The 18,097-nt window shown below is 44.4% G+C and overlaps 1 protein-coding gene across 2 annotated transcripts in view; it reads left to right on the top strand.

Annotated features, from left to right (window-relative positions):
• The window catches only part of MYOF (myoferlin), a 173,509-nt gene extending 166,248 nt beyond the window's left edge, over positions 1 to 7,261 (top strand). For both annotated transcript variants that reach the window (XM_063669988.1, XM_054435782.2), the window contains 4 exons: positions 474 to 664; positions 3,033 to 3,142; positions 3,509 to 3,656; positions 6,691 to 7,261. In XM_063669988.1, the coding sequence (XP_063526058.1) occupies positions 474 to 664; positions 3,033 to 3,142; positions 3,509 to 3,656; positions 6,691 to 6,729 (488 nt within the window). In that variant the 3' untranslated portion in view covers positions 6,730 to 7,261. The remainder of the gene's footprint in view (positions 1 to 473; positions 665 to 3,032; positions 3,143 to 3,508; positions 3,657 to 6,690) is intronic.
• The last annotated feature ends 10,836 nt before the right edge of the window (positions 7,262 to 18,097 follow it).

Genomic DNA, 18,097 nt, shown 5'->3' with positions numbered 1-18,097 from the left:
AGTGATCTGCCCACCTCAGCCTCCCAAAGTGCTAGGATTACAGTCGTGAGCCACTGTGCCCAGCCAGCATCCTGTGTTCTAAGCACCTATTGTCTTTACCCAAAGCCAAATGACCTCTCTGCTCAGGGCAGCTCAGAACTAAAAGGAAAACATTTCAGATCCAAGGGCCTTGAGTTGAGTGAAAATTGTGTCTGTAGATATTTCATTACTTTGAGTTTAAAGAACTCTGTTTATGCTCATATCTTTGAGAAAAAAAACAGGAGATGCTGTGCAGTGGACAGCTATTTCTTCGGCCATTTTCCTTCCTAACTGGAAAGACTTTAAATGTCCACCAGGCTCCCTTTCTCTAACTCACCGTTCACCTGTTCAAAATCACTGCGTGCCTCTCTCCTGACAAGAACGTTCTGTTCACTTGTGAACAACAGCTGATCCACTTGAAGCTCATTTGGACTTACTGTTGTTTCCTTGGCTAGGTTTCCTAGAACTTGACTTGCATCACACGATCATTCCTGCAAAATCACCAGAGAAATGCAGGTTGGACATGATTCCGGACCTCAAAGCCATGAACCCCCTTAAAGCCAAGACAGCCTCCCTCTTTGAGCAGAAGTCCATGAAAGGATGGTGGCCATGCTACGCAGAGAAAGATGGCGCCCGCGTAATGGCTGTATGAACATTTCCTGGTTCTGGTTGAAGATCGTTTATGCCTTTTATCATCTAGGTTTTGCCCTTTATCCATAGACTTACTCCAGATAAAATGAGGAAGTTTTAAATTGGTGGGAATTTAAGTTATGGGAACAGTTTGTCTTTGGAATATGTTTGCCTTTGTCTTACAATATAAGGTGGGAGATGCTGTGAGCATGTGTTTGGAGTTGGAGGAAGGTGAAGAAGTTGGAATGGTCAAAAACTAGAAGCCCAAGTGGTTTCACTATATTTTCCTTGGGACTCTTCTTCATCAGGAAAGTTAATTAATGCTGGGCTTCTAGTACAATTTAGTATGGAAAAGGGAACTTCAAATTTGAATTTTTCTCATAAAAAAAAAAAAAAAAAGGTGGGGCTGGGTGTGGTGGCTCACGCCTGTAATCCAAGGCAGGTGGATTACCTGAGGTCAGGAGTTCGAGACCAGCCTGGCCAACGTGGCAAAACACCGTCTCTACTAAAAATACAAACAAAAATACGAAAAAAAAAAATAGCCAGGAGTGGTGGTGCACACCTGTAGTCCCAGACACTCAGGAGGCTGAGGCATGAGAATCACTTGGACCCAGAAGGCATAGGTTGCAGTGAGCCAAAATCACTGTACTCCAGCCTGGGTGACAGAGTGAGACTCTGTCTCAAAAAAAAAAGAAAAAAAAAGAGGTGGAAGAAGCAAGGTGTGCTGGCATTAGTTGAATAAGAAGGCCATAAATTACAAGCAAGTTGAGGAACTCAAGATGTATTTTGATCTAGAAGCAATAGTGTGGGTTACCATGCCATATCATGAAAGACTGCCTAGTTCATTATGCATTATTAAACATAGTTAACATTTTTTATCATTAATTTTGAACCAGGCAGCATGCCAAGTACCTTACATTCATAATCTTTTTAAAAACAACCTTGGTGTATAATTTACATAAACTATATTCATTTCAAGTACACAATTTGATGAGTTTTGACAGATGTATACACTCATCGAACCATAATCAAGATCCAGAACCTTCCCATCACCCCCAAAATTTCCTTGTGCTCTCTCTGCCATCCATTGCTCCCTCCCTCCCTGGTCCCAGGAAACCACTGACCTGCTTTCCGTTACAATACAGCAGTTTGCACATAACCTCACTTAGTTCTGCTGACAACGCCATGAAGTAGACATTGTCCCCATTTTAGCGATTCCAAAAACAGGCTTGGAGAGATCGAACAATTTGCCAAAGTCAGAAACCCAGCTTTGTCTGACTTGTAAGGGTAGAGGTCATCAGGGCTCTACTCAGGGCCAGGGCTTCCCAAATTGTTGGTGACCTTGCAGCCTTTCCTGGCTCTTAGAAAGTCTGTTACAAAGTCTGTTACAATCTTAGGTATGGCTCACTATAAAAGTGGGCAAGTTTGTTGCTTTTTTTTTGGAGACGAAGTCTCACTCTGTCACCCAGGCTGGAGTGCAGTTGTGTGATCTCTGCTCACTGCAACCTCCACCTCCCGAGTAGCTGGGACTACAGGCGTGCGCCACCACGCTGGCTAATTTTTTTTTTTTTTTTTTGGATTTTTAGTAGAGATGGGGTTTCGCCATGTTGGCCAGGCTGGTCTTGAACTCCTGACCTCAAGTAATCCTCCCGCCTCAGCCTCCCAAAGCGCTGGGTTTACAGGCATGAGCCACTGTGCCCAGCCAAAAGTGGGCAAGTTTCTAGACCACTTTCAATTTGGCCTCACTGTTCTCACTTGCACATGAGGACAATAATAGTACCTTTGTAGGGCTGCCATGAGCATTACATGAGATAACCCACGTAGAACATTTAAACAGTGCTGGGAGCATCACTCAGGAACCCGTGAGCAGGGAGACAACATTCATTCACTCACTCATTCATTCATTTATTGAGCTAGTGTACATGGAGTACCTACTGAATGCCAGCAACTGTGCACAGTAGGTGACAATGATAGGCATGAAGAGATATGGCTCTGTTCTCTTACTGGGAGCCTACAATAATGCTCAATAAATGTTAGATATTGTTGTTAGCGGTATTCAGGTTAGTCTGGGTCCAAGTGAAGTTACATAGGAAGGTGTGTGGGGAGACAAGGAGACCAATGTGAGAATGTTAGAGTGAGGGGGATACAGAAAATGAAAAGTAGGGAGTGGGGGAAGCAATTTGTTCTCAAAGTTTCCCACACAGAGTCAGTTCAGAAACACATGGAAGAGGAAATGGAATGAAATCTCTTGAGGAAAATTGAAGGCAATCTAAGGATTGTTTTACAAGAATAAAAATCATTGCTCGGGGAATACTCCTTGGGTTGAAGTAAAAATATTTGTGAAACATGATGTCATGTGTTTAACCTGCTCTGCTTTACTGAAGGGGAAAGTGGAGATGACATTGGAAATCCTCAACGAGAAGGAGGCCGATGAGAGGCCAGCCGGGAAGGGGCGGGACGAACCCAACATGAACCCCAAGCTGGACTTACCAAAGTGAGAGACCTTCTTTGTTCTCCCACTCCCCAAACACCTGCAGGCTGAGAGCCCCCCTTCCCATTGGCTTAATGGGTTGGATTAGCTTTTGTGGTCCTCCTAATCTGGTATTTAATAGTGGTGGGTGGGGGTGGAGAGGTTGGTGATCTGGCTTCATTTTAAGAATTCTCCTTTCCAGGAAACCAAAGTTCAGCATCTTAGGAAGCTGTCATAGTTTAAAGAGCCTTTCTCAGTCAATGAAGGGGAACAGTATCTTTTCTTGACCTTATTAATGTGATTCTTTATTCCTGAAACCGTGTTATGCTCTGGAATAAAATATGCATCCCTCCTGAGTTGGGTAGGTGATACTGTTTCTTTGCAATGCAGTCGACCAGAAACCTCCTTCCTCTGGTTCACCAACCCATGCAAGACCATGAAGTTCATCGTGTGGCGCCGCTTTAAGTGGGTCATCATCGGCTTGCTGTTCCTGCTTATTCTGCTGCTCTTCGTGGCCGTGCTCCTCTACTCTTTGCCGGTAGGAGCCCTTCCTTGGCCCCTTGTCTTGGCTTTCTTGTGAGTTGTGATTGGTCCTCTCCCTTGGCATCTGCCCTGACCACTGTGCAGAAGAATGACCCGCTCAGCAGCGTGGGGTTGCAACCCTTCTGCTTTGGGGAAATTTAAAGTAATGTGTCTTGTAATTAGAATCACATTCTCAGGGTTTCACAAATTACGGGCAGAACTTTATGGTCTGAAAATAACTTTGGTTTCAGGAATTCTAGGAGAAATCACTTAGGTCTCAATCAGTGTGTGTCTGGACTACAGCCAGCATTTCCAACTGATCTTCCTGCCTTCAGACTTTCTTGTTCCAAACCATCCTGCATCCTAATTCCTTGTCCTAGCTTCAAGAATCCCCAAATCTGGGTTCATTGTGGGTCTACATATACCCTGTGTTCCACCCAAACTAGATCGTTGATCCCAACCTCCCCAAATATTATTGCCCTTACCTATCTGGATGCCTTTGCCAATTTTGTTTCTCTGTCCACATTTATCTATCAAAACTTCACTCATTCTTTAAGGCTCATGTCACGTATAACCTCCCCGTTAAATGTTCTCCTAATCACCCCAGTCATAAACGGGAGTCCAAGTGGGAGATTTGGCAGCGTGCCTAGAAGTAGTACCTCCCCTTCCTCCATCCAGAGGATGTATTGCGCATCTACGATAGGCTAGGAATTAAGTTATAGAGATGATTAAATTATTAGCATGATTTGTGCCCAAGAGCAGTTCATATTCTGGGAACTAGCAGCCATGGGAACAAGGACACATTACTAAGGGAGGTGAGCTGTTACGGAGACAGAAACAAACAACCGTGGGCACCCCCTGCTAAAACAGTTCCTCCAAGGAGGGGACATTCAAGTTTGCCAAGTGGAGAAGGGATAGTCCAGGCAGAGGAAGCCATGCTCAGAAGTTGGGCGAGTGGCACAGAATGTCACAGGAGACATTCAAAAGCTCTTACTCCAAAAACACATTAATAATAATATCAGCTGGGCAAGGTGGCTCATGCCTGTAATCCTGGCACTTTGGGAGGCTGAGGCGGGTGGATCACTTGAGGTCAGGGGTTCGAGACTAGCCTGGCCAACATAGTGAAACCCCATCTCTACTAAAAATACAAAAATTAGTTGGGTAGGTGGCACATGCCTGTAATCCCAGCTACTGGGGATGCTGAGGCAGGATAATTGCTTGAACCGGGGAGGCGGAGGTTGCAGTGAGCTGAGACCACACCACTACACTCCAGCTTGGATGAAGAAGCGAGACTCTGTCTCAAAAAAAATAGTATCATAGCCATACAAGTAGCAGGGGTTGTGTGTCTTCATTTTTCCCCAGTATGGTACTTCTAGTTTGTCATCTATGAGTATATGTACACTATTTTACAGTCATAGATGGTCAAACTGCCTTTTTTTTTTTTTTTTTTTTTTTGAGACAGAGTCTCACTCTATCACCCAGGCTGGAGTACAGTGGCATGATCTCGGCTCACTGCAACCTCCACCTCCCAGGTTCAAGCATTTCTCATGCCTCAGCCTCCCGAGTAGCTGGGATTACAGGTGCCTGCCACCACACCCAGCCAATTTTTGTATTTTTAGTAGAGACTGGGTTTCACCATGTTGGCCAGGCTGGTCTCGAACTCCTGACCTCAAGTGATCCACCCACCTCAGCCTCCCAACGTGCTAGGATTATAGGTGTGAGCCACCACATTCGGTCCCAGTCCAACTGTCTTGACCATTTAAAAAACTTCTCCTATTTTTTTTATTTTTTTGAGATGGAGTCTTGCTCTGTCACCCAGGCTGGAGTACAGTGGCGCAATCTTGGCTCACTGCAACCTCTGCCTCGCAGGTTCAAGCGATTCTCCAGCCTCAGCCTCCCAAGTAGCTGGGATTACAGGCACCTACCACCATGCCCAGCTAATTTTTGTATTTTTAGTAGAGACGGGGTTTCACCATGTTGGCCAGGCTGGTCTCCAACTCCTGACCTCATGTGATCCGCCTGCCTTAGCCTCCCAAAGTGCTGGGATTACAGGTGTGAGCCACTGCACCCAGCCTAGTTAATTCTTTTTCCTGATTTAGATTCTATTGGCAGCCGCGTACAGTGGCTCACACCTATAATCCCAGCACTTTGGGAGGCTGAGGCGGGCGGATCACCTGAGGTCAGGAGTTTGAGACCAGCCTGACCAACATGGTGAAACCCTGTCTCTACTAAAAATTTAAAAATTAGCAGAGCGTGGTGGTGGGCACCTGTAATCCCAGCTACTTGGGAGGCTGAGGCTGGAGAATCGCTTGAACCTGCGAGGCAAAGGTTGCAGTGACCGGAGATCACGCCACTGCACTCCAGCCTGGGTGACAAGTGCAAAACTCCGTCTCACAAAAAAAAAAAAAAAAAAAAAGTAAAAGAAAGATTCTATTGGTTTAAACCAGTGGTTCCCACAGGGCGTGGTGGCTCACGCCTGTAATCCCAGCACTTTTGGAGGCCGAGGCAGGCGGATCACGAGGTCAGGAGATCGAGTCCATCCTGGCTAACACGGTGAAACCCCATCTCTACCAAGAATATAAACAATTAGCTGGGTATGGTGGTGGGTGCCTGTAGTCCCAGCTGCTCTGGAGGCTGAGGCAGGAGAATGGCATGGCGTGAACCTGGGAGGCGGAGGTTGCGATGAGCCGAGATCACACCACTGTCCTCCAGCCTAGGCGACAGAGCAAGACTCCATCTCAAAAAACAAAAAATAAAATAAAAATAAACCAGTGGTTCCCAATTAGGGGAGATTTTTGCTCCCCACCCCCAAGAGGACATTTGCCAATGTCTGGAGACATTTTGGTTGCAACAACTTGGGGGGTGCTACTGGTACTCGGTGTATAGAGGCCAGTGAAAGCTGCTGAACATCCTACAATGCACAGGACACTCCCTAACAAGAAAGAGTCATCTGGTTCAAAATGTCAATTTTTTCTCCAGATTGAGAAACCCTAACTGAAAAACATATATACATACATATTTTTTTACCACTGTTTTTATTTCCTTTCCAGAACTATTTGTCAATGAAGATTGTAAAGCCAAATGCGTAACAAAAGCAAAGGCTTCATTTCAAGAGTCATCCAGCAATGAGAGAATCCTGCCTCTGTAGACCAACATCCAGTGTGATTTTGTGTCTGAGACCACACCCCAGTAGCAGTTTACGCTACGTCACCGAGCCCCATTGATTCCCAGAGGGTCTTAGTCCTGGAAAGTCAGGCCAACAAGCAACATTTGCATCATGTTATCTCTTAAGTATTAAAAGTTTTATTTTCTAAAGTTTAAATCATGTTTTTCAAAATATTTTTCAAGGTGGCTGGTTCCATTTAAAAATTATCCTTTTATGTGTCTTCAGTCCTAGAATTCAGCTTTTGGAAACTGCTAAGTAGAATTCAAAAATCTCTGCATCTTGAGGTGATATACTTCATATTTGTAATCAACTAAAAGAGCTGTGCATTATAAAATCAGTTAGAATAGTTAGAACAATTCTTATTTATGCCTACAACCATTGCTATATTTTGTATGGATGTCATAAAAGTGTATTTAACCTCTGTGATGAAACTAAATAAAAATGTTTCACCTTTACACCTGGCTGTTCGTTGTAAGTGTGGGTCAAGTTGGGAAGGAGGCATTTTTCTGGCCTTGTTGTCTCAGTGAAGAGAATGCCATGGCATACCTCTTGGCCATATACCCTTTATAAATATGCTGCCCAATTTTAGCCAGTAGGTCAAACTGAATATAACATTATAAATAAAAGCTAACACTTGGCCGGGCACAGTGGTTCACGCCTGTAATCCCAGCACTTTGGGAGGCCGAGGCGGGCAGATCACCTGATGTTGGGAGTTCAAGACCAGCCTGACCAACATGGAGAAACCCTGTCTCTACTAAAAATACAAAATTAGCCGGGTGTGGTGGTGCATGCCTATAATCCCAGCTACTCGGAAGGCTGAAGCAGGAGAATCGCTTGAACCCGAGAGGCGGAGGTTATGGTGAGCCGAGATTGCCTTGTTGCACTCCAGCCTGGGCAACAAGAGTGAAATTCCTTCTCAAAAAAAAAAAAAAAAAAAAAAAAAGGCCGGGCGTGGTGGCTCACGCCTGTAATCCCAACACTTTGAGAGGCCGAGGCAGGCGGATCACGAGGTCAGGAAATCGAGACCATCCTGGCTAACACGGTGAAACCCTGTCTCTACCAAAATACAAAAAATTAGCCAGGCGTGGTGGCGGGCGCCTGTAGTCCCAGCTATTCGGGAGGCTGAGGCAAGAGAATGGCGTGGACCTGGGAGGCAGAGCTTGCAGTGAGCCGAGATTGCACCACTGCACTCCAGCCTGGGCGACAGAGTGAGACTCCGTCTCAAAAAAAAGAAAGAAAAAGAAAAAGCTAACAGTAAAGGTACTTATATTGTGCACAGCAGTGTTTTAAGTGGTTTATGTGTGTTAACTCACTTAAGGACAAGGAAGCCCTATACACATAGGTAACATTCTTAACCCCATGTGTAAGTCCATTTTCACACTGCTATAAAGATACTACCTCAGACAAAGCACATTATAAAGAAAGGAGGTTCAATTGACTCACAGGTCCGCATGGCTGGGGAGGCTTCAGGAAACTTACAATCGTGGTGGAAGGCAAAGGAGAAGCAAGCACCTTCTTCACAAGGTGGCAGGAGAGAGCGAGCAAACAGGGCAGATGCCAGACACTTAGCAAACAACCAGATCTTGTGAGAACTCTCTCACTATCATGAGAACAGCATGGGGGAAGCCATCCGCATGATCCAGTCACCTCCCACCAGGTCCCTCCCTCAATACCTGGGGATTACAATTCAGATCACAATTCAAGATGAGATTTGGGTGGGGACACAGCCAAGCCATATCACCCCATTTACAGTTGAAGAAATTAAGGCACAAAGAGGTTTAGGAACTTGCCCAAAGCCACACAACCAATAAATGGTAGAGCTGGAACTTGCACCCAAACAGTCTTAACTTCTTTTTTATATAATGGAGTTTTGCTCTTGTTGCCCAGGCTGGAGTGCAATGACGAGACTTCGGCTCACTGCAGCCTCCGCCTCTCAGATTCAAGCGATTCTCCTGTTTCAGTCTCCCGAGTAGCTGGGATTACAGGCACCACCTACCATGCCCGGCTAATTTTTTGTATTCTTAGTAAAGACAGGTTTTCAGCATGTTAGCCAGGCTGGTCTCGTACTCCTGACCTCAGGTGATCCACCCAGCTTGGCCTCCCAAACTGCTGGGATTACAGGCCTGAGCCACTGTGCCTGGCCAGCTTCTCTTAACCATAAATCTATACCACCAGTGGGAGGTCTGTCAAGAGGAACATAGGGCTGAGATTGTCAAGTAATGAGTGACAGCAACACAGTGTGACTCCATGTCAACATGAAAGACAGCGTGTTCTAGAACATGTGAGAACACTGTCCCGTTATATGAGAGACCATGGTAAGATCAGTAAACAGCTCTATTCAAACGGCAACATACAGCTGAGGGGAGTAAGAAATGGTACAATAACGACAATGCTTTTAGACACTTAGACAAAGTTAAACTGCAACGATGATTGTGTCAGTGTCATTGCTAAGTTGTTTCATGTTTTGAATATTTTAATTCCCTTCATGGCCTGCCCCAAATCCTAGCATTCAATACACAAAATCACTGAGAGGCAATGCACAGGATATTCTCCAATGCTGCTGAATTTGAATGCTTATCATCTCCCATACACCTTGTCCCCTCCTTTCTCAATGGCACCCCTGCCTTCACTGGTGGAACTCCTGCCTACCCTCGATGTTCTGGTTCAAATGCCACTTTTTTCTTTGAGACAGAGTCTCGCTCTGTCACCCAGGCTGGAGTGCAGCAGCGCAACCCCGGCTCACTGCAACCTCCGCCTCCCAGGTTCAAACGATTCTCCTGCCTCAGCCTCCTGAGTAGCTGAGATTACAAGTGCCTGACACCACACCTGGCTAATTTTTGTATTTTTAGTAGAGTTGGGGTTTCACCATGTTGGCCAGGCTGGTCTCGAACTCCTTACCTCAGGTGATCTGCCTGCCTTGGCCTCCCAGAAGTGCTGGGATTACACAGGTGTGAGCCACTACACCCAGCCATCCAATGCCACTTTCTTTTTGACACCTCTTGCACCCCAAAATGATTATTCAATCTTAGAAGTAGACAAATTAGGGCCGGGCGCGGTGGCTCACGCCTGTAATCCCAGCACTTTGGGAGGCCGAGACGGGCAGATCACGAGGTCAGGAGACCGAGACCATCCTGGCTAACACGGTGAAACCCCATCTTTACTAAAAATACAAAAAATTAGCTGGGCGCGGTGGCAGGCGCCTGTAGTCCCAGCTCTTCAGGAGTCTGAGGCAGGAGAATGGTGTGAACCTGGGAGGCGGAGCTTGCCGTGAGCCGAGATCGCACCACTGCACTCCAGCCTGGGTGACAGAGCGAGACTCTGTCTCAAAAAAAAAAAATTAAATAAATAAATAAATAAAAAAGAAGTAGACAAGTTAGTATAACCTTTCTGAAGAAATATGTATGTTAAAAGCTTCAAAACTGTTTATGCCCTTTGAACCAGTAATTTCACTCCTGAGTATTAACTCCAAGGAAATAATCAGAAAGGCAGCCAAAGGTTCATGTGCAAAAACGTATGTTACAGTGTGCTTTATCATGGCACAAATCAGAAACAACCTAAATGCCCACTTTTAGGGGAATCATTTAATACATAATGAAGTCCCAAATGTTGGTGCAAAATGAAAAAGAACAACAATTTTCTCCCATCCAAGTACTAACCTGACCCTGCTTAGCTTCTGAGTTCAGATAAGAGCAGGCATGTTCAGGATGGTATGGCCACAGACAAGAACAACAGTTTTCTTTCTTTTTTTTTTTTTTTTTTTTGAGATGGCATTTCACTCTTGTTGCCCAAGCTGGAGTACAATGGCACAATCTTGGCTCACTGCAACCTCTGCCTCCCGGGTTCAAGCGATTCTCCTGCCCCAGCCTCCTGAGTAGCTGGGATGACAGGCGCCCACCACCACGCCCTATTTTTTTGTATTTTCAGTACAAACGAGGTTTCACCATGTTAGCCAGGCTGGTCTCGAACTCCTGACCTTAGGTGATCCACCCACCTCGGCCTCCCAAATCCTGGGATTACAGGTGTGAGCCACCGCACCCGGCCCAGAACAATTTTCTAAATTTTTGTGACTGGCATAGGAAAATGTTAACGTATGGGAAATTTTTGAAGATCATAATTACAAATCGATTTAAAGTAAAGTCCCAAATACTTGGGTACATATATAAGGAAATGCACCAAATTATTAGTAGTGTAAGAAATACATGCAAAGTTTGATATTTAAATAATTCATGAATGTAAGTCAACACTGGAAGTTCATTACAATTTTTGGGGGGTAAAACAAGGACCTCAAGTTTGACAAACATTGTGATACTTAGTTTCACCTTGCAGCTATATGGGCATGGCTCATCTTCCCAACTGACTGTAAGCCCCTTTAGGGCAGAGGTAGCACCTGTAAGATCTGTCCCATGAAGAAGCAGCAGCCCTGGGTTTGCATCTCGGGTCTTGCCTCAGTCTCATCCAGGACTTGGGAGAAATAATGCCTATCTCACTGGATTGAGGTGAGGGATGAAGGGCAGCATGTGTGTAAAGTGCCTTCACAACTCCCAATGCCCAGCAGGTAGCTTTAGGCGTTGCATTTGACTGGTAAAAGTCAGAAGTTCTGGTTCCAAAAGTAGCACTAAAAAAAGGTTCTTTTCCTTTTAACTGTGGGACTTCTATACAGAAAACACAGACTCACATATAGAAGGGAAGCAAAAGCAAGATTAAGATGTAAGGCTGTCTCCCACCTTCCCAAGACCCAGAAGGAAAGGACGATCCCAGTTTCAGGGGGTAGGAAGAGATCAGCTCTTGCCACTCCGAGCAGCACGGTACAGGTTGCTGTGTGTGGGGTGGTAGCAGGAACGATTGCATTGTTCCAGTGGAACAGAGGTATAATTCTTATTTGTTATTCAGGCTCCCCCTGTAGACCTCTGTCTTAGGAGGCTGACTGAGTATTGCCATGGTCCTCAAGAAGAGAAGCAAGCTCTTCTGGGTCCAGGCCCCCAAGCACATATAACCTCCCAATTTTTTCAAATCATATTATACCTACACCCAAACTACTACTTTCTAACAACGTCATGTCATCTTGCTTAGACCTTAACTAAGAGTCTACAGCTTTTATCTAATAAAGGAGACACTCTAATGGTGAAACGGAATTTAACTGAAAATGGCATTTTCTTGCAGAAAAAGTAAGCGTCACAAAAGAACACTCCAGGCAAGGGTGTTATTTGGAATTTTTAACAATCAGTATGGCACTGGCACCAACCAATCAGAATAGATGTGCCAACCCATCATGGGGGATACACACTATTTAAAAAAAAAAAAAAAAAAAACTACAACAGCCATACCAGTATGTGCAGGCCGAATATTAGCCTTCGTACCAGGGAACCCTACCAATACACCCTCCTGCAATGACTCCCTCAAGGAAGAGTTGCTGAGTGGATAAATGAATGGCTATGAGAAAGTCTTTTCCTTCTTTGACTTCACAATACCTAACCAGAATCTACTGTAGCCTTGTGCCACATAACAACATTTTGGTCAATGGCAGACTGGATGGTATAATAGTGATCCCGTAAGATTATATTTTTTTGGAGAGAAGGTCTCACCCTGATGCCCATACTGTAGGTGTATAATACCATGTTTTTAGAGTAGCTTTTCTATATTAAGATGTTTAGATACACAAATACCTACCATTGTATTACATTACCTGCAGCGTTTAGTAGAGTAACATGCTGGACAGGTTTGTAGTTTACGAGCGACAGGCTGTACCATAGAGCAGAGGTGTGTGCAGGCTGTATCATCTAGGTTAGTGTAAATACCTTCTATGATGTTTATACAATAACAAAATCACCTAATAACACATTTCTCATAACATATCCTGGTCTTAAACAGTGTGTGACTGTAGCGTGGAACCTTTGAGTAAGTAGCATCAAAGCTCTCGTAGGAATGAAGTTATTCCCATGGAAAGCAAGGAGCTGGGCTTTCTGGGTAGAACTCCTCTGTCTCCCCTTCTATCCCCCAGAAAAAAAGCTTCATCTTGTCAAAAGATAATGGTCTCTCAATTGAGGTTGTTAGCCGCCTGGTGACCTATAAATGATAGTTAAAAGCTGGAACTAATCACAGTCCAGTCAGATTGTCGCTTCACCGTGAATTAAATAACACTTAGTCCTAACTGATTCTAGCAAGTGCCACCATTAATGCCAGAGCCTTCATTAGGAAAATAAATCTCCATCAATGCCGTGACATGACAGGGAACTGAAAATCCTGACAGGCTAACACTTGATTTTGTTTTGTTCTTCCTTTCTCGTTTTAAGGCTAGAAAAAATAATATGTCACAATCAGACCTGCATGTTGCATTAAAGGGCTATTTAAAAGATGGACAGATTCAAAAACCCATTTGGGAAACCCCAAATGGGCAGAGGGAAGCTGAGCTGTCTGGAGTCCAAGTGCTGGTCAAGTGGCAGCTCTTTGCCCTTCCAAGCTCACCCCAGCTCACAGAATTGTTTGTCATAGGACTGGAGCTGACTTGTTTCACCACCGTGAAGCAGATGTTGTGACAAACACAACTAGAAGGTGACGGAACTTTCCAGAAACTCCCCATTCTGTTCAGGGAGACAGAGAGGGTACAAAGAGCAACTCGACTCCCATCTAGGGAACCAACAGCCACGGTGATCTCAAAGTTTAAACACTCTCTACGGTGTACATATTTTGTGCTAAATAGATTCCTTTGTGAGGCTAATACATTTAGTACTCCGGACCATATGCATCCAGCCTCCAAAGGCAGATGGGAATTCTATTCAGAAGAATTCTTTTCAAAGTCAGCTTGCTGTGGAATTAGTTCATAATGGAGTTGATGTTGTAAATAGATTAAGCACTCGCCATTTTTGCAGCTGAATTTTGTGTTTGTTCAGCGTTGAACGAAAACTCCCTAATCTTTCTTAGGTTAAACATAATGGGGTCCTGAGGAAGATCAAAGGAAGGCTACTTTTCCCTTGGATATACATCCATGAAATGAAATGCCAGAGTTCATGAAGTTCAAGAAAAACACGAAGGAAACGTGTAACATGGACTAACTGCAAACCCTAACGAGTAAGAGAACATAATGAAAAACACAGGCTCACCACACGTAGTGTCTGACTCATCATTTCAGGGGTGCAAGTTTGCAAGAGATGCAGACTCCAGGTTTTTACTATTTAAATAAACTGAACAAGGGAAAAAAGACGTAATTTTTTGAGAGACTCTCTCACGGTACATTGAATGCTCCTCGGGGCAACCTGATTTTGCTAAAATTTATCTCAAGTTCTTAAAAAGGCTCTTTCAGTCCTTGACTAATATTAATATGCTACTTCCATGTGTTTTCACAAAATCCTAGAGCCAAACCTGTAATCCTCCCCCATCATATTTCAGCTCAGTCCTGCCTCAGTGATGATCAGGAGGTCAACCAGGAAGATCCAGCTGGATTCAGACTCAGCACAGAAGCCTCTCAGATGAGGTTTTGCCTGGGTCACTGGGATAAACAAAATAAATGAATGGAATCCTGTCTTAGAGGCAGCAAGAGCATGGGGCCAGGGGATTCCAGACGTCTGGAAGCCTGCAAGTTCACCCCAGCTTGGTTTATGACCTGAGGCATCTCCCCTCAGGGGCTCCTTTCCCTCATTGGTGAAAGTAAGCATTGAATGAAATGATCTTGTCCACCCCAGCATCGTTTTATGGGTCTGCTTCTCTGTGACTCAGTTTCTTCATCTGTAAAATTAGGGTAACAATCTCCATAGAATGATCGTGAAGATAAAATGACTTACAATATGTTAAAGTGTTTCAAATCATGCTTGGGACAAAGTAAGACCTCAATATATTTTATCATCCTAATCATTTTTCTAATTGTCATCATCATTATGGGACAAGAACAGCCAAACAGATAGAGGCTGGAAGGTAATAGCTGTTCTGCTCTTGCAATGTGGCCTTAGAAAAGAAACAAATCAACACTGTCCAAAATGAGGCTGATTTTCCCTCAAGTTCTAACTGCACAATCAGAATTAAAGAAAGCAGGTAAAAAATATTAAGAAAGGCCAGGCATGGTGTAATCTCACGGCTGTAATCCCAGCACTTTGGGAGGCTGAGTAGGGAAGATCGCTTGAGGTCAGGAGTTCAAGACCAGCCTAGGCAACATAGGGAGACTCTGTCACTACAAAAAAATAAAAATAAATTGCCAGGGATGGTGGTACGTGCCTGTAGTCCCAGCTACTCAGGAGGCTGAGGTGGGAGGATGGCTTGATCCTGAGAGACAGAGGCTGCAGTGAGCCATGATCCCACCACTGCACTCCAGCCTGTGTGACAGAGTAAGACTTCGTCTCTAAAACAAAAAATGCTAGGAGAGTAGGGCAATTCCTCAAAAAATTAAATACATAATTACCATACAATCCAGCAATTCTACTGCTAGGTATATAGCCAAAAGAGAAATTGAAAGCAAGGATTTCGAAGAGATTTTTGTACACCCATGTTCATAGCAGCATTACTCACAATAGCCAAAAGGTAGAAACAATCTGCTATAGACTGAATATTTGTGGCCCTAACCCAAATTCCTGTGTTGAAATCTGAACCCCCAAGGCAATGGTTCGTAATGGAACCATTACAAGGTGAGACTTTTGAGAGGTGATTAGGTCATGAGGGTAGGGGCCCCATGGCTGGGATTAGTGTCCTTATCAAAGAGACTCACATAAGGTCCCTTGTCCTTTCCACCATATAAAGACACAGCAAGACGATAATGACGAGGTGGCCGAGTGGTTAAGACACAACAAGAAGATGGTCATCTGTGGCCGGGCACGGTGGCTCACGCCTGTAATCCCAGCACTTTGGGAGGCCGAGGCAGGCGGATCACAAGGTCAGGAGATTGAGACCATCCTGGCTAACACAGTGAAACCCCGTCTCTACTAAAAATAGAGCCGGGCATGGTGGCAGGCGCCTGTAGTCCCAGCTACTGGGGAGGCTGAGGCAGGAGAATGGCATGAACCCGAGAGGCGGAGCTTCCAGTGAGCCGAGATGGTGCCACCGCACTCCAGCCTGGGTGACAGAGTGAGACTCCGTCTCACCAAAAAAAAAAAAAAAAAAAGAAGATGGTCATCTGTGAACCAGGAAGCAAGTTCTTAACAGACACTGAATCTGCTAGAGCCTTGAGCTTAGACTTTCCAACCTCCAGAACTGTTAGAAATAAATGTCTGTTGTTTATAAGCCCCTAGTCTATGGTATTCTCTAAGAGCAGCCCAAATGGACTAAGACGTTCATGGATGGATGAATGGATAAACAAAATGTGGTATCTACATACAATGGAATATTATTTGGGTTTAAAAAGAAAGGAAATTCTGTCCCATGCTACAACATGGGTGACTCTTGAAGGCATTATGTTAGGTGAATGAAATAAGCCAGATGCAAAAGGACAAATGTTGTATGATTCCATTTATATGAGGTTCCTAGAGTAGTCAAATTTATAGAGATGGCCAGGATTGGTGGCTCATGCCTGTAATCCCAGCACTTTGGGAGGCCCAGGCGGGCAGATCACCTGAGATGAGGAGTTCAAGACCAGCCTGGCCAACATGGTGAAACCACGTCTCTACTAAAAATACAAAAATTAGCAGGGTGTGGTGGTGCATGCCTGTAATCCCAGCTACTCGGAAGGCTGAGGCAGGAGAATCACTTGAACCTGGGAGACGGATGTTGCAGTGAGCCGAGATCACACCACTGCACTCCAGCCTGAGCAACAGAGCGAGAGTCTGTCTCTAAATAAATAAATAAATAAATAAATAAATCTATAGAGACAAAAAGTAGAATGGTGGCTGCCGGAGGAGGCTAGGGGAAGGGGAGGAATGGGGAGCCAGTGTTTAATGAGTACAGAATTTCCATTTTGTAAGATGAAAAGAGTTCTGTGGCGCGCAACAATGTGAATGCACTTAATGCGACTGAACAGTTACAAGTAGTAAATTTTACGTCATGCCTGTTTTATCACACACAAAAAAGTGCTAAAAGAATGAGTGTCCTCTGAGACAGATGCCTCCATGAAGTCAGGGGCCTATTTTTTCTCCTGTTCCCTACACAAAACTAGGTCCCCAGGCCTCAGGAGACAGGTAATACTTGCTGATTTGGTTATGAGGAGTGAATCATCTCATAACCAAAGCTCGGGTCACTTTGAGCCTTTTGACAGCTACCTCCAGCACAGCTGATTTGGCCCAAACCACCTTTATTTAACTAGCTGACGATGTTTAACCATTGGAAAAAGTCACATTAAAGATTATATTTTGAGCTTCTCCCAACACATTGAAAAGTCTACCAGCATTTCACTGTGCAGAAATTGTTGGGAGTCGTGTGCCTGCCAGTCACCCCAAGTCCCCTGCCTTGCACCATGGACGTTTGCTGCCCAGCTCCTCAGGATGCTGAGATTGGGACATGGGTACATTTTGTTATCAAAGTAACCAGAGTAGGCTTGCCTCTAACCAAGACAGAGAATCAACCAGAAGTTCCCTGCTGGGCAGCACCCTCTACATGTCTCTGCCATTGTGGCCAGGCCCCTGCTCCCCATGGCTCCACGCTGGACTTCAGGGCAGCACCCCCCTCCTTCCTGGGCCCTCCTCACCCTCCCCAGCTGCTCCAAGTCAGCCATGACCCCAAGATTCCAGGGGCATACAAACAGCATCTCCTGAACAGGCTCCTCTCAGCAACGAAAATTCACATGGCCAATATGGCAATGCTCAATTTGATTAAAAAGGAAGAAAATATAAATTAAAACCACAATGAACTATCATTTCACATCCTCCAAATTGGCAAAAAATTTAAAAGTCTTTGACATCAAGGACTCAAGAGGGCTGTGCAACAACATATATGTTTATACATAGCTGGTAGATGTTTAAACAGGTAAAACCACAGTAAAAACCAATTTGTCATTATCTACTAAAGGTATCAGTCCCTGCTCTGTGACCCAGCAACCCTACTCTTAGATTTGTACCCTAAAGAGACATTAACACAGTGCACTTCAAGAAAAATTTTTAAATGTTTGAAATTGCAGAACATTGGAGAAACTCTCATGTTTTCCATTAACAGTAGATTGGATAATAAATTGAGGTATAGTCATTTAATAAAATACTATAAAGTGGTGAATGTGAGTGCACTGTAGCTACACATTACAAATGAATAAATCCAAAACCAGAGGTATGTAATCTTTTGGCTTCCCTGGTCCACACTGGAAGAAGAAGAATTGTCTTGGGCCACACATAAAATACATTAACACTAACGATAGCTGATGAGATTAAAAAAAAAAAAATTGCAAAAAA

Source organism: Pongo pygmaeus, chromosome 8, assembly GCF_028885625.2.
Source record: "Pongo pygmaeus isolate AG05252 chromosome 8, NHGRI_mPonPyg2-v2.0_pri, whole genome shotgun sequence".
NCBI lineage: Eukaryota > Metazoa > Chordata > Mammalia > Primates > Hominidae > Pongo > Pongo pygmaeus.
The sequence above is the reverse complement of the archived record's forward strand: the minus strand, read 5'-3'. Positions and strand labels throughout refer to the sequence as shown.